General features: G+C 36.9%; 1 protein-coding gene across 1 annotated transcript in view; it reads right to left on the bottom strand.

Annotated features, from left to right (window-relative positions):
* Positions 1 to 23500, bottom strand: part of LOC589501 (myoferlin) — a 69807-nt gene that overhangs the window by 36326 nt on the left and 9981 nt on the right. Inside the window, exons 6-20 of the mRNA XM_030985973.1 lie at positions 22296 to 22380; positions 20519 to 20708; positions 19878 to 19940; positions 15125 to 15325; positions 13707 to 13744; positions 12998 to 13080; positions 12327 to 12430; positions 11653 to 11721; positions 11381 to 11424; positions 10626 to 10702; positions 7095 to 7195; positions 5918 to 6121; positions 3867 to 4079; positions 2602 to 2708; positions 1947 to 2142 (exon numbers count right to left, since the gene is read on the bottom strand). Of these exons, the coding sequence (XP_030841833.1) occupies positions 1947 to 2142; positions 2602 to 2708; positions 3867 to 4079; positions 5918 to 6121; positions 7095 to 7195; positions 10626 to 10702; positions 11381 to 11424; positions 11653 to 11721; positions 12327 to 12430; positions 12998 to 13080; positions 13707 to 13744; positions 15125 to 15325; positions 19878 to 19940; positions 20519 to 20708; positions 22296 to 22380 (1775 nt within the window). The remainder of the gene's footprint in view (positions 1 to 1946; positions 2143 to 2601; positions 2709 to 3866; positions 4080 to 5917; positions 6122 to 7094; positions 7196 to 10625; positions 10703 to 11380; positions 11425 to 11652; positions 11722 to 12326; positions 12431 to 12997; positions 13081 to 13706; positions 13745 to 15124; positions 15326 to 19877; positions 19941 to 20518; positions 20709 to 22295; positions 22381 to 23500) is intronic.

Genomic DNA, 23500 nt, shown 5'->3' with positions numbered 1-23500 from the left:
TATAGCACACCAAAAATAATTACAACAAACACATGTTATTTGATGGTTACAAAATGATCAAGCTTTATGAAAGCTTCAAAAACAAAAAACAGAATTGAAATCGGTCAATGCGTTGTGATTTTATACCATTTTTTTGATATCGCAAAATTACCGAAAAACCTGCCAGAAATGGTCAAATTGGCAAAAATGGCATAATTCGAAAAAGTTGACAAATTAATTCATCACTTTCTTGGACACAAATAATAATTTAAATTATCAGACACTAAAATATCATCTTTGTGGTAAAGAATACAAAAAAGAAAATTCATATATCTATTACCGTTTTGAAAACAGAAGCCAACAAAATAAGTAATTTTTGCCATTTTTGCGAATCTGCAGATATAAAAAAGTTGTGAAAATAACTAAGTCCGCCTAATTAATATGCGCATAGGTAATCAAATCAAAACCGAACATGATACATCAGTGAAACCTATGTATATCAGACAGGTATGGAAATATGTTTCATTTGAAATAAAAATAAAAATCATGAATATATCAGAGAGGTATGGAAATATATTTCATTTGAAATTAAAATAAAAATCATGAATATTCATCAAATATGCAAATTAGTTCATTTCAGCTAATTATATATTCGCGCACTCATTATGCAAATTAGGCAAGTCAAACTGTTCATTTTGGGGGCATTTTTTAAATCATATATTCATAGATCATATTTACACCAAATATTAACCTTAAATTCTAAATATTTTTGCAATGCCAATCAAATATGGCGATGGAAATTACTTGGATCACCGTCACAGCTATTTTCTCATGTGTTTCACAAATTATTCAGAAAAACCGATCATATGATAAGAATTTGTAGACTTTCAGCTACATCACAGTATATTTGCCTATTTAAAAAATGTCAGATTTGAGGATTTACGACGATTTTCCGAGAAACCATTCAACAGGACATAACACTCCACAAGGACTGAATTACAGAGTAACAAAAACCTTTGGTGATCTCAGTACAGTTGTGGCTACCTTAAGTGTAAATAACAAATTGATTCAATGAGTGAAACATATGAGGATATTGCATTTTTGTAGGGGAGTTTTATACATTGAGGTGCATTTTCACCACGCAGAATGAGCAGCGCGAGTCAATGGGCGATCAGCGGGCCATGTCACACATGGCTGAAAAGACAATATTCTAATTAAATAATTAACATATTTCCCACATGCCTATAACAATTAAACTACACAGAATTGTAGTTAAAGGTATGCTTAAAATATATGTGAAATAAAAATTTAAAAATATTTTTTAATTTTTTAAAAATACATTTACAAAAATTGCTATTTCTACCAACTGACTGCTGTTGTGTGTGTGTGTTTGCGGGGCAGACTGTTTGCACAGGCAGTATGATCACCCTATTAATAATTTGCAAGAGGAGGAGAAGTATGTATTCTATCTGTCGTATCCATGTTGGACATGATTAGAAAGCTCCATCCGCTAATCGGAATTCAGGATTACTTAGTAATGTGAGGATTCATGCTAAAATGTTTTCTTATCATAAAGTAAGTTTTACTTTCTGACAACGAATTCGACAGTATTGTTACATGTAATAATAATAATGGTATTGGATTCTTATATAGCGCACGTATCGACCTTGCAAGGTCCTCAAGGCGCTCCAACATTACCCGGCTATGCTATAGGCTGCCAATTTCGACGCTCACAGCATTTTAAGGAATTCCTTCCTACCGGTACCCATTTAACACCTGGGTGGAGTGTGGCAAATGTAGATCAATGTCTTGCCAAAGGACATTAGTGCCACGGGGGGACTCGAACCGCGGACCTTGTGATCGACAGTCCGGCGACGTGTCCACTCATCCACGACACCTATACTTTAATGTACTTTAATATTCATTTGTCGTTTTGATTTCAATGATTGCACAGGTCAACTGATTACCTCGACTGCGATGTCCTTGAGCATGACCAGGTACTCTTCGAGTTCATCCACCGTTTCGTCGGGTTCGATGGCTTCCTGACGGAGAATCGTTGCTCGTCGCACGATCTCCAGCTTGACCCGTCGTCGAAGCTCGAACCTCCGATGGTCGAGCTGGTTCGCGTATTTCTTCATGTCCCCGAAATCAGGTAAGGGTGTCCTGAACAAAAGAAATAAATAAACATTCACTAGCAAAAAAGCCAATCACAGAAACTGTCTCATTAAAATGCCTCTGTGTAGAAAATGAATAAGAAAAAAAGTGTGTCAGATCAAAGTGTGTCAGGTAGGTCAGAAAGAAGTGGTACAGTAAATAGAAACACTCGCAACGGATAATGCAAATGAGATTAGAATATACTTTTTTTTGGTGGACAGTTGCTAAAATTGATTTTGATTTATCATTATTGATTTACCAATAGAAGCCATAGGAATGAACTCATTCGCATGCATAACTTGTATAACATGTATAACGAATTATTTACTTTGATTAATAATTCATTTCTTTATCATTTTTTCAAGCATACATTTCACCCTCTCTTTCTCTCTCTCTCTCTCTCTCTCTCTCTCTCTCACACACACACACACTCATAAAAAAATTGGATAAACCTGTACACTATCTTACTTGCAGTCTTCAATGAGTTTGTCGATGGCCTTGATAACTTGAGTTGCCACTTCGCTTTCACTTGCTCCTGATTTTATACACGTCTTCACATGCTCGATGTGTTTTTCCTAATAGAAAAAAATGACATTAAATTTATGTTTCTTTATCCTCTTGTAACAAAACAAGTAGATTCCACCAGGCGCGTACGCAGGGGGGGGGTTTGGGGGGTAAACCCCCCCTTTGGAAATTTTTTGTGTGTAAACCCCCCTAAAAAAAACCTAAAACCCCCCCCCCCCCCCTTTTGGATTTTTTTTTTTTTTTTTTTTTTTTTTTTTTATTATTAAAAAAAAAAAAAAAAAAAAAAATTATTCCCATGGCCGACCTAAAAAAGGTGAACCTTACCCCCCCCCCAACGGAGCAAAATGTCAAATTTCCAAATTTCGAGACCAAAAAAAAAAAAAAGTGTCCTCTTACCCCCCCCCCCCCCCCCCCCCCCCCCCCGCTTATTCAGCGGTCGGCTGAGTCGTTGCGATTTTTTTGGGACCAAAAAAAAAAAAATGTGTCCTCTTACCCCCCCCCCCCCCCCCCCCCCCCCCCCCCCCCCCCTTATTCAGCGGCTGGCTGAGTCGTTGCGAAATTTTCAGACCGATTTATAAATGTTAAAACCCCCCCCTTGAAAAAATCCTGCGTACGCGCCTGGATTCCACATTGACAACAAGTAGAGTAGTGACGGAGGGGGAATATTACTATGAGCGGCCTCACGAGCCAAAATTAACAGTGATTAGAATAAATAAACACTGATTAAAAAAATAAACAAATAGTTACTGGAAAAAAATCTACAATCTTAAAGAAAACAGAAGATAAAATTTTGATTTATATGAGTGTTTATTTGTTTATTTCGTCATTGTTAATTTTTTGCCTCTTTGACCGCTAATAATATTTAACCGCTAATATATATTCAACCTAAAATTGACATCATGAAAGCCAACGTTGAGCAATTATCAAACCTTGTCAGTATATGGTGGACCCTATGAAAATAATCAGCTGTTGGTGTTTAAGTGTAACATCTAATGGGAGGAAAATTGAATAAATGAATTAAATGAATTAACTAATTAATAAATTCAGTCATTCATTAATTAATATATAAAGTTTCTGCAAACCTATTTACATGAAACATTATTTAAGAAAAAATTGAGAGTTTAATCATTAACAGTCTTTTCCAGTGTAACTGCTCCCACTAGTAGTTATCAAGTTATTTTATGTTGGGTTTGCTTCTTTCATCTTACCAGTTTGGCAACGATGTGCAAGAGAACGTTGAGGGCCTCGAGTCTGAAGCTGATGTCCTCCCATTCGCTGTTGATGGCGATCAGCGGCTTCGTTTTCGTCCAGGGAAGAAAGTAGTAATGGTTGCCATCGAACACGGTATTCGTTGGTTGCGTAGTCGACGGTTGAGGTGGGACGCGGTCGTCGAGTTTGTTGCCGGAGTTACCAATACTCACCTGAAGGGTATAGCGAAGAGGGGGAGAGGGAGAAAGAGAGATATATATATATATAATAGAGAGAGAGAGAGAGAGAGAGAGAGAAAGAGAGAGGTGGAGGGGGAAGAGAGATGGAGAGAGACAGGGGGATTTAAGAGTGAGGAGAAAGAGAGAAGTTGAGAAGAGATAAAGATATTTTTAAAGAAAGAACGAGACCAAAAAAGAGAGAGAGAGAGAGAGGGGGGGGGGGGGGGGGGGGGGGGGGGGGGGAGAGGGGGGGGGGAGCAAAAACAAGGCATGGCTCAGAAACATATTGATATATGGATAGTTAACAAAGGTATTCGATTTTCTCTTTCATGTTGGGTACAAATGTATTACCCATAAATGAAATACAAGTATAAATTGAGCTGTACAGGTTTTATCATTATTTAATTTAATTTTCTTCAAGCGAGGTTTTGAATTCTATGATTTCAATACATATGTACACTGATTGTTCAATGATTGAATGGAAACAAACAATTTAATTATATTCAAATAATTTTCCAGCTTAGTATTATTTTTTTCGTTAACACATTCATACATCAAAGGGAATGGGTAACTTGGCCTCAGATTCTATTAAAAAAATCCTGGATTTAGCTCATGCTGTAATCAGAATTATAAATCTTTACGTCACACATAAATTCCATGACTTTTACAAGCCAATCGCCTGTCTGATTATCAAGATATCTATGATTGAAATTAGAAATTTCAGAATACTTTTTCCTAACGGTTTTTATAACACTGCAGTCTATTTGGAAAAATGAGTATGGTAAGACCGGTCACTCAAAGATTTTTACTTTTTTGAGGCACTTCATGATCATTTTGAATCGCAATTTCTTTAGGGCTTCAATATTACACCATATCACAGACACTGGTAACACACAGGGCCATGCATTTCAAATTTAATATTAGCCTTTAAAACAACAATCTTAGGGACGACTTATCAAAAACAAAGCATGCGGGTGAATAACTGAATAATCTTTTTAACGTAACTTTTATAAATTGCATATTGCGCTGATTTAAAATAATATTTAGGAGATTAGATTTCTTGTTTCGTATGTCCTTACCTACAACTAATATATCTTTTGGTTTATTTGTAGTTCTACTTGGAATAGGTGAAATATCACATTACATATCATCATCCAAAACATAATCACATCCTAGCAATATAACAAAAGATATAACGTTGAATCAACTTTTCCACAAGTGTTGCATAATTATTTATATTGATATATTTTCCTTTTAGGCAATAATCCGGTAAATCATCTTGAAAAAGAAAAAAATTACACTATTACATCCTTCCAAACAAAATTTAATATTTGTATATTGTATTCGTAACAATACATGACATAACAATAATTTACATGCGATTTGACAATAATACAGTCTCTATTCAGGAGTTTAAATCTTTCAATTGTAATTGTAGTTCAGTATAAATCTTACCCGTAAGGACAATCGCACCATTAAATCTGAAGATACAAGCATTCTACTAATTGTAGGACTGACATGGATAAAATACAAAAGAACCCATGCAAAGAGGAGTTCAAAACGTGACCAGGTATTTGATTAACCTACAACATTTTTTTTTGAAAGTGGTGCTGAATTGGTATGATCGTATTGGCTAAATTTAATTCGTTTTGGGGTCTAAAATTACCTTAACAGCAATTTTAGGTCCTAAAGGACACTAAAAACGTCGTAAGTAAGAATAAGAGCAATAACCATGTACTTTGAAGGCATTTTTGGTCTGAAACAAGAACTCAACTATCCCTTCAACCCTCTTTCGCACACAAATTTTCCCGCCAACCCAAAACAAAAATTACCTCAAATTCCACTGGATGATCTGTCTCGCTGACCATGGTAGCATTAATAAAGGCGGCATAGAGATGGTATTTCCGAAGTCGTCTGTATTTGTCCACCCTCTGAATGTCATGAGCACTGATGCTTACGATGGGCTCATCGGGCGGGTCCCCAAGCTCTGTAGCCAAGGACACTAGGACACGCCCCCTGTAGGCCGCACCCTCCCCCTGCAATGAAAAAACAACAACATGAAATTAATAGAATGTGGTTGCATGCTGCATGAAACCTATATAAGCCTTTTATACGTAGAGTCTTTCTCTTACTCGTCCAATATGAAACGTCCATATTTATAGTGATACAACTTTTTAAAAACCTATACCTTTTCGTGAGATTTTGTTCAAACCGTCACAAATAGGTTTCTCTTTTATTTGCCTTCTTTCAAACGACTTGGTTTTATGATCGGATTTCCCTTTGTTCAAAATTGAAGTTGGACTCGGTATCGATATCCTTACCAGAAACCGGGGACAGTGCTTTTCTCATCATTTTAATCGCAAAAACCCTTTACTGGATTTTAGGGGTGAAATGATTCCAAATATAAGCGAACAAAAATTGATGTGCGTCCCTTGATAATGACGTACTAATATTTATAAAGCGCTCAAATACCTTTCTGTAGTAAACGCAATTTTACAAATCTAGATTATTGTTAACTTTTCAATTGAACCCCTGGGGAACCTTGCACTGATATCGCAATAAACTTATTTCGTCGTTCGTTGATTAGGATTAGTTACATCATTAGGAATAGGAATTAGTTCTATGAGCTATTTTGTCGTTGTCCCGAGTCAAGGCCGCGTCTGCAAACCTGAGTTTGAGACCTTCAATACAGGAATGGACTTTTAAGTAAATGTGAAACCAATAAAATATCAAGAAGCAGTGGTTTAATGTTGACCCATCTATGAAGAAAGGGCTACATTATCGGGGGGGGGGGGTACCGCTTTTTATCTGCAAGATGAAATCCGTTTAACTAAACCAAAGGTTTGAGGTTGCAGGAAGAGTCCTATAATTTTGATTCTCATTGTCCCTTTTCACTTCTCCCTTTTTTTTATTTCCCCCTTTTTGCCATTTGATTTGGGGCATGTGCCCCGTGCCCCGCGCGGCTACGCCATTACTTTTTTACGATAAGTTCATGAGTTAGAAGCTTACCCGTCCCATGTTCAGAGCCTCGTGGTCATCATTGAAGGTATCAAACTCGCGAGGGGAACCGTAGAAATTGACGAAGCATGGTCCAAAAGTCGGAAGGAATCCTAGGAAAAATAATAACACAAGAAGAGATTCAATCATGTGGTATTTCTATGGCTCTAAGAAGAAGAATAAGAAGAATGCAATTTTTCTATTTTCGTTTAAGTTCTAAAAGCTTCCAAATTGAAAGATAATGTAGAAAATTCTGATAATCTGTACGATACCTAAAGAAAAAGAACGTGTAAACGCAAATATGGGGTTATGCATGCGATTCAATCAACATAATGTAAACACTACAGTGCAATCGCTACAACAAACGTCATATAATTTCACAGCAACTAAAGTATCTAGCATGAACCTGCGCAACAAATACTGTATAACAAAAATCAAAGCTTTTCATTAAAAATGTTAATTCATCATGGAGCTACGAGCTTAAATAAAAGAAGCATACTACTAGTAAGAGCATGCAGTGCATGGATGTTCACTTACTTTGTTCTCTCCTGTACTAAACCAAATATGTTCACTAGTACCCCACTCTCCCCTAAGATGTTAAGAAACATTGCGACAAAATAAATGTTCTGTACCAAAAGACGGAATAGAGATTGCAGAAAAAAAACATGCTTCCAACTACAAGCAAAGACATATTGAACAAGTCATGTAAACTAGCTAAGAAAGACAGGGAGATGCGACTCGAGACCAAAAGCTTTAATAAAAATGGTATCCAAAAAGGAATAGAATGAGAAAGTGCGGAATTAAACATTGCGAATTGTTGTATGTTAGCAGTGGCGTATCAAGTGATAGACAGAGCCAACGGACACCCCAGTTGGAAATACATTAATAAAAGCAATAATTTTTTTGAATAATTCATGTATATTTGAGTAGGAGGAGCTAACAGAAAAAGAACAAGACGAAGAAGCATACTACTAGTTAAAGCGTGCAGTGCAGTGATGTTCCCTTATTTTGTTCTGTCCTGTACTTAACCAAAGATTTTCACTATAACCCCACTCTCCCCTAAGATGTTAAGAAACATTGCGACAAAACAAATGTTCTGTACCAATAAGACTGAATAGAGATTTCAGAAAATAACATGCTTCCAACTACAAACAAAGACATTGTACAATTCATGTATACTAGATATAAGAAAGACAGAGAGATGCGACTCGAGACCAAAAGTTTTAAATCAAAATGGTATCCAAAAATGAATGGATTAAAAAAGCGCGGAATTAAACATTGCAAATTGGTGTATGTAGCAGTGGCATACCCAGTAATAGGCAGCACCAACGGACACCCCCAGTTGGAAATACATGAATAAAAGCAATATTTGTTTTTGAATAATTCATGTATATTTTAGTAGGAGGGGCTATTTCAGTTGAACCGGTACATAGGGAGTCGGTCACGGCAACATCTTATTTGTTCAGCCCCCCCCCCCCTAAAAGAAAGAGAATTGATGACAGCATAAAGTTCATCTTTTGCCTAAGATTATGAGAAAATCCTATATGATTATAAATTTCTGGGAAAGTAGGCCCCTAAATTACCCCTGGCATTTTGCCACATTTTGTATACTTTTTTTGATACACCACTTTCATTTAAGAGTCCTGCTAAATAAAGTGGTAGCCTATGAAATTTTCGTGGAGTCAATTGGAATAGCATTGTTGGTAGGTAGATCAAACCTACCCCTCCCCCTCCCATCATGCCTTCGAACAGAAATGGAATCTAACAGAATAGCATCTAGACCTAGATCTAGCACTACTACTACTAGTACTTTACTAGATCTAGAAGTCTAGTAACTGTTAGAGCTAGGCCCAGCACTAAAAGCAGTTAGATTGTCTTTCTCGTGGACCCTACCACTACCACTAATTATCAGTGAAATGTTTCCGATGTGGAAATGTGGAATAAAAAGCAAATAATCACATTTTAGTTTCAGGCTATGACAAACGATCGCTTCCTCGGCGATCTGAATGTAAACGCTATCTTTCCTCAGCTTCGCTTTGGAAAGATAGCTACATCCAGATCGCCTCGGAAGAGAATAGTTTTTCCCATCACCTTCACCCACGGTAATTATTTGCTTACTATTACTATTACAACCATGACCATCACTATCATTATCGCCAATACTATGATTATCATTTCTATTACCATCACTATTATTATTGATATTACCATCACTATCACCATCACTATAATGACTACAAAAAGTATTACTATCATTATTTATGTTACCATTACCTGGCACCGTATCTGCAACAATTTAAGGCATTTTAAAGAGGGAAAATAAAATCAGCGAGTTCATTAGTTCACTTTAACAAAAAAGGTTGGATGACGTTAAACCCTTGAAAGTGAGTTTTGTGCAAAGCCTTTATAAATGATATTGCGATAAGTGACATAATAAGAATGTGAGCAAGTTTTCTGATAATAATGAAGCATATTTCACAGCACCAGCACACGTGTTATTTTTCTACAAAATCCTTGATGTGCAGAATGATGACGTGCTGAAAATTATTCAGTCTAAGAAGATAGAATTATGTGATATGATCAAAAGTCAGAAAATGATTTAGTGCCCGTTATTTTTATTTTTTAATGTGAGTTTCAGTAAACGTGCGTATGCTCTTTGTGTGTAATCGCATATATTGTCTCACCAGTCTGTTCGGCTAATAAAATAGAGGAAATACGATTAAAACAAGAAGAAAAATATATACTTAATTATTTAAACCAAGAAACCTTTAGAATTTTTTTGTATGCTATATTCAATAAACAAGATAAACTAGAAAGAGTATTTTATGATGACTTTTATCTTGAAAAAAAAGAAAAATGCATGATAAATGTTAACGCAGTGTAGGGAAAAAAATTCAAGTTTCAAGTTGATTTATTTCCACTTTATCGAAATTTCGAAAATAACATTATTGAACATAATATACATAATAATAATAAGTTGCCCCCAACTAATCATACAAAACTCGGTTAATATGGTACATGGATTGATTTTAAGCATCATTTTGTAAAACTGATATCTACCTACGCAACATTTCCATGCAATCAAATTAAAAACAGTTTCAGTGAAAATGATTTTATACGAGTCAGTATTTAGTTATCAAACCATCATTCTCGTCAGTCTATTTCTTGACTTCTTTTGAACATTCGTCTGTATATTGTGTAAATTATTCACGTGTACCCAACAGTTGTTTCATTGTTTGTTTCATTTTAAGGTATTCTTTAGGGCCCATCTCATGTTCTATATCATGATGCTTTGTAATCGTGCTATCATGTAAATATTACTTGAATTAGTTTGAACTATCAAATTTGAGTTAACTTTTAAAACCCGATCGACTCTCTCAAAAATTCATAGGGCTGCCCACTATAAACTATTATATGCCGAATTACCTTTATTTTAAAACAAGAGGAAATAAACACTGTCATGAAAGTTTCTCTACATTTCGGATGTAAAGATTTTTAGTGTTAGGATCAAAAGTTTAATTCTCAAAGACAAGACATAAATACCATCATCTCCTCTTGATCCGATTGTATTGATATCGATGAAAGTGGTGGCGATGAAGTCATCCTTTGACAGCCGATCCCTTTATAAATAATATTATTCAAGGAAACAGAAAAGAAATACATACTTTAAATAACTAAATTATGTACATCCTTTGTAAATTCGATGTTCGTTTGTTCGATAGTCAAGAATGAACCGTGCTTAGGTTAAATTAGGGCCTATGTTTAATACTTTTAGATGCAAGCTTTAATATGTTACATTCTCAAGAAACATAAGTCGGGTCAAATCAATTTTTACGTACTTGTAAATTACAAAAAACGGTAATTGGGTGAATAATTTAGTTGTTAACTATACATTCCTTTATTATAATTCACTCACTTTCTTTGCTGGCGACTTTAGAGGAAAACACATTTCATGCTTGATAATTCTTCCAACTACTACTATTTTATCAACGAAAAATATCACAAGTTGAAATATGATTATCTGATACTTATTTACTCGTATTAAATTATGCGTTTATATTCTTGTAAATTCGAGTTTCGCTCATAATAACTGCTGTATTATGAAAGGTGTTAATGAGAGTATTATCTTTCATTATCTATATACCCACCTGATACTCAGAGAGAAATGATAATTAAAAAGTTGAGTTAAAGATTTCAAAGGAATGCACTCTATCAATAATGGGATTAAAAAAAATAACTACGAAAAACATTTTAAAGTATTTATGTCATATAAAAATCGTGTTTGGAAAACGACTTACCAGTCTTTCAATACAAATTTCAACCGCTCGCACATCGAAGGAAACTACGGAAAGGAAAGAATAGCAGAAAGATTATGTGATTAAATCATAACGATAATAATACTAGCATTTATAATAATGATATTGATATAACAATGATTATGATAATGATAATAATCATCATAATGATAGGAATAATATTATTGATAATTGTAATGGTTATAACAAAAACAACGACAGCATAATTACAACGGATGAGGAAAAACAAAATTAAAAAAAAGTAAAATTCTTACTCTGATTGGTAGTCGTAGTTCCTGGTTCCATTCAGGGTGATCATTCGTGTATTTCACATCTGTCTCCAACTAAGATAACAAACAAAGTTGAGATCAGTTAATATGCATTTTTTCTCTTATTTGCTTTGAAATGCCGTCGTATCTAATACAAGAAAAGAAAAATATTATTATCATAGAGATATCTGTATTGAAACAGTTGACAATCTAAAATTCATTCGACCCAACAATCCTTACGAAACGTTGTCAGTTTGCAGATTAGTTTCCATTTATCACCCACCAATTTTTCAAGCATAATTATTATGTCCTTTCCAGCTAAAACAGAGTTTACATTAATGATGCACTGTTTCTTTATAGAATAATAAAATAAGTAAATACTAATTGGTATTGATTAAATTCTCGTATATCAGCATCTTTGACTTGCAAAATTAAATAAAAAAAAGATGTAGCTATTATATACCAGTCTTACTGTGAGATCGTTTACGTTTAAAACGATTTCAATGGGCTGTTATGCGATTTTAACAAATTTTTTGGCTACCCGGTGAAGAGGTAGAGGAAACTTTGTCTCAGTTCTATGTTGATTAAGGCACTGGTTTATGATCACATATCCAAGAAACACAAACTCTTTCAACGATTTACTTCTGGTAATTTGAAATAAGAATTGTGATGGTACTAACCGACTTCCCGGCGAATGAGAAGACAAGATAGGGATCGACCAACTCCTTCTTCTCCTCTCCGACACGGAGGACTTTCTTCATCCCCTCGAAATAGGCTGCATCCACTGAAAATAAAAGTTTGATATAACAATTATCTTCTTTAATTCATGAGAAAGAGACAGAGAGAGATAGAGAGATAGAGAAAACAGAGAGACAGAGAGGGGGAACAAATAAACAAACAGACATACAGACAGCCAGACGAACAGAGAGAGAAATAGACAGACTGACAGACAGGCATAGAAAGGGAGAGAGCGAAAGACACACAGACACACAGATATTTTAATAGAGTGAGGCAGAGACAGAGACAGTGGTACACAGAGAGATAAACAGACAAACAGGCAGAGACAAGATAGACAGAAAATATAAGAGAGACAGAGATACAAAGAGAGAGAGACAGACAAACAGGGAGAAATCGAGCCGATTACTGTCTCAAGAACTATGTTCATGTAAGAAGCCTAAATTGGTCGGTGATTTTTTTTTTTTAATTGATGAATTAACCGAAAAAAAACTTAATGATCAGATATCCTATTGTAATTTTACTATTTTATTGGCAAAACAAAGTAATCACAAATGCTACAAGTACAAGTCTATGTGTACACAATTTTAAAGAAGCAAAAAGAGTGTCAGTTTACTCTGTGGTAGATCTTCGGCTTGGAAGACTTGAAGATTGAAGCACCCTCTACGAACATCCACTCCTGCAGGCTGAATCAGATTTCTGCCAAGTAAAACAAAACGTACGTGTAGTTTAAAGAATCCCTTTTAACTGTCAAGATAAATCAATACGTTCGTCTAAGCAATCATTGCTATCAATCGAAATTCTAAGACTGAAGCACTCTCTCCGAATATCCACACCGTCCTGCAGGCTGTGTCAGATTCCTGCCAAGTTGGTAGACATTATGATTAATGTAGTGTGGTTTTCCAAAAAAAATAATCGGAAGTGTAAATGTTCGCTTAAGCAATAATTGATTTAATAAAAACAGAAATCCCACTCCATAAAGGCAACATAAATTAGGAGTTTAAGCAAAGTGGTTAATTTTCTGTAAACACCACTTTTCCATAATTATAGATACTGAATATCATTCTACGTTGTAGTGAAATCTGAAATGACCCCTTTTTTTAATTTTCTGGGCGCACATGCCACAAATTTGGTTTTTCGCACCAGCGTATCAAAAAATGATTGGGCAGATTCCTCTCCGTACCAGGAGAGGGGGGCAAAACTCGACATCCTGCAGGGTGAGGAAGATGGGCCACACGCACAGATGACCAATGATTTTGCCCCCATCTCAAATGTCATTAAGTTTTAATAAAAATCACCGAAAAAAGGGGAAAATCAATACTTACGTCTCAATGTCTAGATCTTCTTCAGCTTTCTGGAATAACTGTTAGATAAGAAGCAAAATAATAATCATTGTACAGAGGTGGACCATCCCACAGATCAAAGCAAGGTCTCTTGCAAAACATAAGTATGTTTCAAATACTATTTTTTCCTGACCTTTGATGCGATTCCTGACATTCTTCCTTAACACTTTCAAGTGGGATTCGGTGAGTTCATTATGTAGGATGTATAAAAAAAGTATACCCAAATTTGGTAGATTCTCATTTAAAAGTCGAAATCTATGTGACCTTAAATTGTGTTTATGGTTAAGAACAACTAATACCCTGTCTAATGATACATTTACATTAATTTTGTGCATTAGAATAGATATTGTGTTAATGTCAACTCAAACTCGAGTAAAGGCTTATTACGATCAAAATATATGGTATTCCGTTCGTTCTGATCATGATGACGACATAATATTGGCTTCTCTCGCATCTCTTGTTTCATTGAGTGATTCGAAATGGATGAAGGTCATTTGGGATGCTGTCTATTGTTTAAAATGTAAGTCTATTTTTTATTTTTGTCAGTAGTTATCAACGTATTTGTTTTTCCTTGCATTTTAATTTAGTAAGCTTTGCATTTTCATGTGCTTTTCGAGATAAATATCTGATGTACCTTAGCGCGTGTGAAATGGCGCAATGGACAAGTGAGCAGAGAGTATTTAGATACCATGAGACAGGAAGTTAGTAGGCTGTTTACAATAATTTAAGTTTATCTCATGGATTTAAATAAGGTCCTGTGAAAGCTTAGATACCTTGGATCACTTTAAACAATAAAGCTCTGAAGCATGATGCTAGAAGTCAAATCCTTAAGGAACTTCAGACAAAAGAAGAACAGGTCTATGGCTTGACCCACGTTAATTGCATCAGCCAGCACTTGGTACAAGGCGATTTTGACAAGACTTTTTAAATACCCGGTGTTGCTCAGTCACCAGTCAAGAAAAAAAATGAGTAGGGTATCATTAGACAGAAAACAAGTTACTCTGCATATTGAAATATAATTAACAATCACATTGGTTATGACTTTTTGATTAAGAGTTTAATAAGTTTGGTATACTTTTTATATACGCACTGTACTTATTTAATCAATGAATTGGAACGTCAATTATTCTTGGATATGAATATAATTATACCATTCACAACATTTCTTCAGTCAATGAATAAAGCTGTGAGAAGAAGCAAAATAAAGATTTTAAGCTCGTAATAGCTTATTCGAATTGTAATTGACTCCTTGTCTGTTCGTTGGCCTTTTAATACATCTAAGTTCTCCATTTCTTTGTTTTGTTTGTTTTTGTTCTGCTTATTTTAAATCTATCCTTCGCATCTTTTGGAGGGGAGAGGGATAATCTTTAACTTATAATATGAATAATAAAATGACATACTGGCAAATCATCTCCTTGTCCTATCACCGAGATGCTGACCAGCAAATAACCTTTGGCCCCTGAAGACTTAGACTCATCCATAGACGTTAGCAGAAGCCATTTGTTATGAAAGGTGTGTTCTTCGCTCTGATAGACTGATCCCACGTCTAGATTGAATGAGCCAATCATCGCATCGCTCCTAACCATGTGCGAATCGAGGACCTGTATAGGAAATGAGAGTTATTTCGTGCATAATGAGAGTTTATTTCGTGCACAATACGAGTTTATTTGGTGCACAACTAGAATTACATTTTCCGTTTAATCAAATCGATAGTTAGAGAATTACGTCAAAAAGATAGGCAAAGGGTGACAAAATTAAGAACGTACACGGTAACTTTAATAAATGACTTATTCCTAAAACCCTGAATCACAACATGGAATACATTAATGAGAGATTTAAAATCACTGCAATGATATACAAAGGGGGCAATATTCGTTTGACTTTGTACAATGAAACACAAATGAGAAAATGAGAACTGTGGATAGTGAGAGGATGTGAGAGATCAGGGGGGCGTTTCACAAAACTTGTCATCAGTGACAAATGACAATTTGTGTTATAAGCTACTGAAATCCTTGCTTCTGATTGGTTATCAGCAGATTTGTCACTGATTTTTGTTATTTGTCATTGAAAAAAGGCTTTGTGAAATGCCCCCCTGAATGGAAAGAAAAAGAAATGGAGGAAAAGAGAAGAGAGGTGCGATGACTTAGGGGTGAGAGTGGCAAGATAATATGCATAATTAAATACATCACTATGGCAACGATGATAATGTACATGAATATTTAACTTTGCCATTATATAATCAAACAGGCAGTGGAAATATGAGCAACGGGCTGTGGCGGTGTCTATGTCTACCCATAGAGGGGGCACTTGTAACCCGATTAATAAAATGTGAATTGTTTTTTTAAAAGGTCACCGACTATGGGAGTATGCAGGAGGAGATTGGGACCCTATCATCCTCTCTTTTCTCATCATTGGCCCTCTACATTTCCTTTCCCACCTCTCTCTCTCTCTCTCTCTCTCTCTCTCTCTATCCTCACTCTCTCTATCCTCACTCTCTCTCTCTCTCTCTCCTCTCTCTCTCCCCTCCCTCTCTCTCTCTCCCTCTCTCTAACTCTCCCTCTCGCTCTTTCCCCTTTCTCTCCCTCTCCCATCCCCCTCTCTCTCTATCTCTATTTCTTTCTCCGCTTTTCTTTCCCCTGATTTCCCATTTGATTGGAGAGGGGCACCTGGCCCTGTCCGCCGTTTCTACGCCACTGCTTTTAGATACATTATTTAACCTCGTGTATGCCGAAGTAGGGTAACCACACCTCTAAATGGGGTTTTAAAAGTAAAATCCAATTTAAATTGCATTAACGGGAGTGGAAAAAGTCATATTGCTATTGTTTAAATACCTATGCTCTTTTACCATCATAACTGATGCGGGTGATCAACCAAATATAAATGGATAGATATTGGGTACAAATAACAACACTGACGCAATATCAATTAGTGTGTTTGCTGACTTCCGGTTGTAATTAAGCAAGCGAGGCTCATAATATCCGGCGACATAACCGATACAATGTTGAAAAATTGTGTAATGAAACGGTATGATCACTCAACATAGTGCAGGTCTTGCTATCGGTCTCATTGGATGTGACTGGTGTGTATATATAAGCATAGAAATACGCACTTAGCCATTAGGCAAGTCGTTAGATGTTAGCATACAGGATCATCGGCGTAATTTTCACACATTATGATAATCTTAGCATCATTAGGACTTTGAAAGTGATCTCAGCATGACGTGTGCTACCTTCCCACTGACGAAATGACCAGGAATCATTTCGCGATTACGGAATAGCTTTGGTCAAGAAACGTGTAATTCTGTATGCTGGTGGTGATTTCATCTCACTCAATGAGCAAAAATAAAGGTGGAACTGAACAAAGAAACAAAATATTCTACCGAATCGAGCTATAAATTAGTATCTAGGGCCTACCTTGTGAGTATCATACGACAACAAGCAAATTGACTATTCTCTACGAAATCCCAGCGATTTATAGACCGTCAGTTTTTTCAACAAAACTTACTTTTTCGAAAGAAATTTCAAGGTGAAGAACCGTCTCAGGACAGTGATAAAGAGTATCTTCAAGTTTAAAACTTTGGAGTACAACTTCCTCATCGTATACAGCATATTCGTTCTTCGCTGACAAGATCAAATCGAAACCGTATCCATTTTGCAGCCTGGGGCATTTTGCGCGTCATACGAATACACAGGGACGCCAATTGGACAGGAAACCAAGATGGCAAGCAACAGTTCAACCTTAGAAACACTTTTCTCCGAAACCGGCTTTCACTTGATAATAGCAAGTAATTCCATAAGCGCCTTTCTATGCACAGTTCTCAACATTCTCCTACTACTAGTACTGGGTGCTGATAGAGAAATGCATGATGTAACGCGATTCCTGTACAAAGTACTGGCCTACCTCAACATGCTCTCTTGTGTCACTTGGCTGTTGGTCTTGCTCCTCTCCTTTTTGCCTATTAGCATCAATTGCATCGTGGCACGAAAAGTCTCCCCATTCATCTCAACAGTATTCTTGTTCTCTCTAATGACCACACTGAGCTTCATCGGGGTCAATAAGTACATCATGGTGTCACGCCCTCTGCGCTACCTTACCCATGTCACGCTAAGACGCGTGAAGATATCTGTAGCAACTACCTTGACTGTGTGCTGGATCGGTATGGCATTCTTGACGTTACCGATTCCAGGGATTTCGTCCTCGCAGGAAGTTTCGTTCCCATGTAGGACTGATGTAGGAACAACGGCTTATGTTATCAACGTTACGGTCGTAGTCTGTGTCATGCTTCCTATTGTCGGCGCCACATTATGTACAACTGTGTCAAATGGTGGTCTCCTCTGGATCTTGAGGAAGCATACGAAGCGTGCTGTCCATCCGCAGAGGCTGGACACCCATGGGTTAGAGACAGTGGAATATAGACAAGTAAACTCGACCGCAATACAAAGAATTAAAAGTAAAAACCAGCAACCTCCTCGGAGTACTGCCTCGGCACAAAGGGATGTGAAGTCAGCCAGATCCTCAGAAGGTGGAAAAAGTCGTCTTTCAACCACCATTAATCCAAGATTTGTATTGATAGATGATCATATAACAGAACTCCAGAATGAGCCGCCAACTTCTAGAACTGTTAAATCTACACAAGAAGAAGATGAAATCGATGCCACCAAAGGATCATTTGCGGATATCAACCACAAAAAACGGGACGGTAACCTCGATAAAGTTGTACCATCCATGAGCAAAATTGTCTTGATAAATGAGAATCACGGCGGAGAGGATTCCCACAGGAATCACCAGTTGCCTAAATTCATACTTGACTCAAGGAAGCAGGGTAATCAAGTAACATTTTCAACAACTACAACCAACTCTGTGAGAAACTCAGAGACTCTTTGGGTAGACCGTAAAGGGGGGTCATCAAACATGGACTTGAAATCACAGAACTTCATAGCCCTTGATCCCCGAAATGAAGCATTGGCAAGCGCAGCTAATGTCGGTAGTCATAGAGCACGTCTACAATCCCCGAAGAAACCGACATCGAGATGTGCTGACGGAAGTCAACGATCACAAATGAAGGGCATCAAAACCCTGGTCATCATAACCTTATCATTCTACTTATGCTGGTTGCCATTTCTTGTTGAGGCTTTCTTTGTGCCTATCAAGAACGAAAAAGTGGAGGCTCTGTCGTATTGCTTACCATGTCTCAGCACATGGATACAACCGCTTGTGCATTTCATGACAAGTGAGAGGGCAAGAAAAATAGCCAATGAAATCTTTGCCAATGTGATGAAACGTTAGTCTATAATCTTGGATTCTGTAAATGACGTTTTGAGAGAACTTAATTATAAACGAAATGAAAACTTAGTAGTAAAGGGAGTTGCACATAAATCCAGTACGTGATGTGTAATGTAGGTGGTTATGACTTCTTCGTCAATTTCCTTGTGCTCTTGATTTGAATGAACTTTTTATTGTTGCATCATGTATATTTTTTGTTTTACTTGTCTTATTTTTGTTTAGATGTATTGCATTACTCGATGAAGAAAAGAATAAAAGTAAAAACTGCCCTTTGAAACAAAATGTCACGTTATAAGAAATTAATCTAAAACAGCCTGTTTCATTTGTAATGCACTATGACATGCATTTATTATTTGATTATTTCTTTCCTTTAATGTCCCGTGCCAAAATAGAATTAAATCCTCTTTTATAATGTAGAATTATATGTAACTAATTTTGAAGGAGAACAACAATTTATTATCGATATTCAGCATTACATCGATATATGGCCAGGTGAGGGTCTTGTAATGTTGTTGTTGTTGTTTATTGGTCTTAGTGAACTGACCAGCAGCACAGGCTGAAAAGGGTCAGTTCACATCTAAAATAATACAATATATACAACTATATTATAAACATAGATTGTACTTTTATTTTTTTCTATGTTTGCCCCCCCCCCCCCCCACTCTCTCTCCCTCTCTCTTTCTTGCTCTCTCTCCCTTCTGTCGCTCTATCTCTCACTTTCATTTTTTGTCATTCAGGGGTAAGAGTAACGTGCTCCCATTCGTAACGTTCCTCCTCGTAATTATATGTTATCGATTATTAATAAGTCTTAAAAGCTTGAGTGTAAGCTTATTGTTTAGATGTACGATTTTTCTTCATGAGTATTCTTACCTGGAACTGTATAGTTTCATCAAACAATTCAACAGGGCTGATGTTGAACTGGAAGAAGAACAACTGAAAGAAAACGGAAAGAAATATACTGAAGTGATGCGAAAAAAGGTGATATTTGAAGCTAGAACGTCTGTACACAAATGTATACGCAGATGATAAGAAGCCAGAGGAATTGTGTTTAAAGGTCAATACAGGAGTGTAGTCAGAAATATATGTATATATATTTTAAATTGGGCAGAATCCTTATGAGATAGGAGGGAGTATAACATGCTTGCCAAAACGTTTTTATTCTTCTTCTTTTCCTCCTTTTTTTTCTCCTTCTGTCAACAATATGAATAAGAGAGAGAAAAAAAATATCCAACAATTATGGGCGGGACAAGGTGACCGAATCAGGGGCAATCCAGGATTCTGGAAATGAAGGGATGGACACAATTTCGAAACAAAATCGCTGCAAGAGAAGGTTTCATATTTTCTGATGCCTGATCGATAGGTTTACAACAAACGGGGACCAAGAGCACGATTAGTGTAAAGTTAGGTAGGCTATCCCAAATTTGGTTTTAAAAGGGGCATGGATCAGTACATTTCGCCCCTGCCCGAATTCATCAATGATAGGAGCAATTGAAAAATTATAGCAAACTTACTTCGTCCCAGTAAGGCTTGTTGGTTGATTTCTTCACCTTGGTTACCCGGGTACTGTGAAGAACGGTTACCCGACACACCGGGTTGGTGTTGGCACCATAAAGTTGACGCGCTTCCCAGATCTTGACGCGCATTTGAAAGTCACGTGGTTTTTCGGAAAGACCTTCTCTCTTCATGCGACCGGGCAGAAACCTATTCGGAAAATGATAAAATACATTGGAAAGGGTGGATGGAGATGAAAGACAATGCTATATGTATTGGTATAGTAGAGTCGAGTCGTTGTCTCCTTCCCATCCTCCTCCTCTTTCTTCTTCTACTCCTTGTTCTTCTTCACCATCATTACCATCCCCATCTTCTTCTTCGTCGTCTTCTTTAGTGGCAGTACAGGCCACCGTCTCATTGTTGTAGTGTTGAGGTGCAGTGCAGGTATAAGTTTTACGTACAAAATTTCAAAAGGTAAATGTAAGCAGTAATGGGCCTATGATAATTTATGTACGGTTGATATGAGATGACTTCTAATAATTATGCTGGTTCTATTTTACAGAAACAGCGACAACACGGATAGACTGAAAGAGCACTCAGTATAAATAACCCGTCTCATTTCGCAGTTACTGAACACACCCTCAACAATGGACATAACGTTGGATGGGATTATACCTTTACGTTCTAAGAAATAAGGGTGCAATTGGGGTGCAGATTTGTACCCACCTTCGCGTATTTGGTAGAGGGTGATGATCTGCTCCTTTTTAGGTTGCATTCTCTGACAAAATGTAAATGTGCACCCTGGTGCGAGAAGTTGGAAGATGCACAATATGCACCCGCCGTAGTCTGTATTGATTTCACTTTTCATAATACAATTTTACCAAAAGCAATCAGCTCAATATCAGTTGAAACAAATTGAAGTCAGTACATGTTCTATACAGACTATCAATCTGAAACGCCGATAATACCAAACAGCAACAACAACAATCCCTTCCAGGGATATTATAATCATGCAAACCCATTTCATCAACCCATCGTTGGCTTAATCGGTAAGGTCAGCGTATGATGATTAGGGTACTGGTTCAAATCCAAGTAATTATTCCTTCCTATATTTGCCTGTATAGTATTGCACCCAATAGGGTGTTGCTATTGTAGCAGGGGTCTGCACCCCTAAGGGTGCAGATTGGTACCTATATTTTTTTAGCGTGTATCATCGAATTTGAATCGTACTTTTCAATTGTCAAGCAAGATGACAGATTGAATCCACGGAGATTAGAAGAATCAATCCTTCGCTGAATAGGGATTCTGGGGACTCTTTTTCAAACATCCTTGCCTAAGCAATCTCTAAATAGAATCCAAGAAGCCACTAAGTTAAGGAATCACTCGGCTCGACAAAGGCAACGAGGTCGCCAAATAATCTGAAGGTAGGTAGAAGGTTATTGCAAACCACATTTTATGCTAGCACCCGACCCTAAAAAGTTTTCTGTCTCATAATTTTGAACAGTTAAAAAGGATAGGACCGTATATTGACGCAACTTTAATTTTCTAGTAACCGTCGCGTACGAGGCGTCATTTCGATTGCGTCATTGATTGCGCTAATCAACTCTGTGAAGACAATGAGTTCATATGCCGGTAATTCAACACAAATAGTTGCACTGTTCAATTTCAAACCAATTTTTTGTACATTGTCACTCTCACATGGGGCGTCAGAGACCGCGTCAGGTGCTGACGCAGTCTTAAACAGGAAAATGACGCCTCGTGCCTGTGCAACGGACATATACAAATACATAAACTTACGTTAGTCCTACACCTTCCGAGCCCGCGAGAGGGCCTCCGGCCATTCCAGGCTCGCATACACTCGATCCATCAGCTTCGCCTTGCCCTGTATATTATAAGACTTTGTTAATATTTTTATGTCTCGAAATAACAAATAACCAACACAATTTCCTTAAAGCCCGTCTGTACTACTTTGGCTAAGAGGGATTAGACCACCCAGGGTGGTCTATCTCATCAACTCAGCTCTCAATAAACATAAGAAAAAGAGGTTCATGGGGGACCAATGGTCACTGATTATGCATTTTTTTCTACATAGAGGGAGCAAGTAAATACAAGTAGTACAGTGGGGCTTCACGATATTTATATTATATTTTTCTTCTTCTTCTTCTTCTTCGTCTTCTTGTCCTTCTTCTCTATGAGCAAAGGTCCACGTCTGGTGTATTCTCATACTGTTGAAGGTGCTGGGCGGGCTTATGTACAGTGTCTCAATACAAACAAATTAATCAAACAAATTAAACTCCTTTTAAAAAAGTCTGCGTGAAGATGAAAAGTATTCATATGCTTGCGATAGATGGCAAGTGTTCAAATAAATGCTTCAAGTATGAAATTTATTGTCAAGTATGGATCACTGTGGAAAACCTCTTAGATAGAAATCAACATAATATACATTTTTAAGAGAGAGTGGGGAGACTTTAAAAAAGAGACTTGCGGAATAGATGATAGAGCGAGAGAGTACAAGAAAACAGAACAGAAAAAGAGAGAGGGAGAGAGAGAGAGAGAGTATAGAGAACAGATAGGAAAGAGAGAGAGAAGATGTGGAGAAAAAAAATTAATGAGAAAAAGAGGGATGAACACTAATAGTTGTGTTCACAGTAATAGGCCTGTTCTCATCAGCTCGAGATTGATAAATAACCCGCTATTTCTATTTCTAATTTGGGAAATAATCCCGAAGTTACAAATCGCGTTTTCATCAGCTCGAGACTCGACGTCGTAACTTGAAACTCGAGCTCGAGAAACTAGCTCGAGATATTTAGCTCAGCGTTCGCGGATACATGCATAGTGCGAATCTTCGGGCTGGTGAGGACGCACTGGAAAAATAGCGGGATATATTGCAAACTAGCCCAAATATCTTCGCAAATTAGTTGGATAATTTGCGATCGGGATAGTTGAAATAGCGGGATATTTGCCAATCTCGAGCTGACGAAGACAGGCCTAGAAGACAGGCC

This window comes from Strongylocentrotus purpuratus, unplaced genomic scaffold (assembly GCF_000002235.5).
Source record: "Strongylocentrotus purpuratus isolate Spur 01 unplaced genomic scaffold, Spur_5.0 spur5_scaffold_15, whole genome shotgun sequence".
NCBI lineage: Eukaryota > Metazoa > Echinodermata > Echinoidea > Camarodonta > Strongylocentrotidae > Strongylocentrotus > Strongylocentrotus purpuratus.
This window is presented reverse-complemented; position numbering and strand designations above follow the sequence as displayed.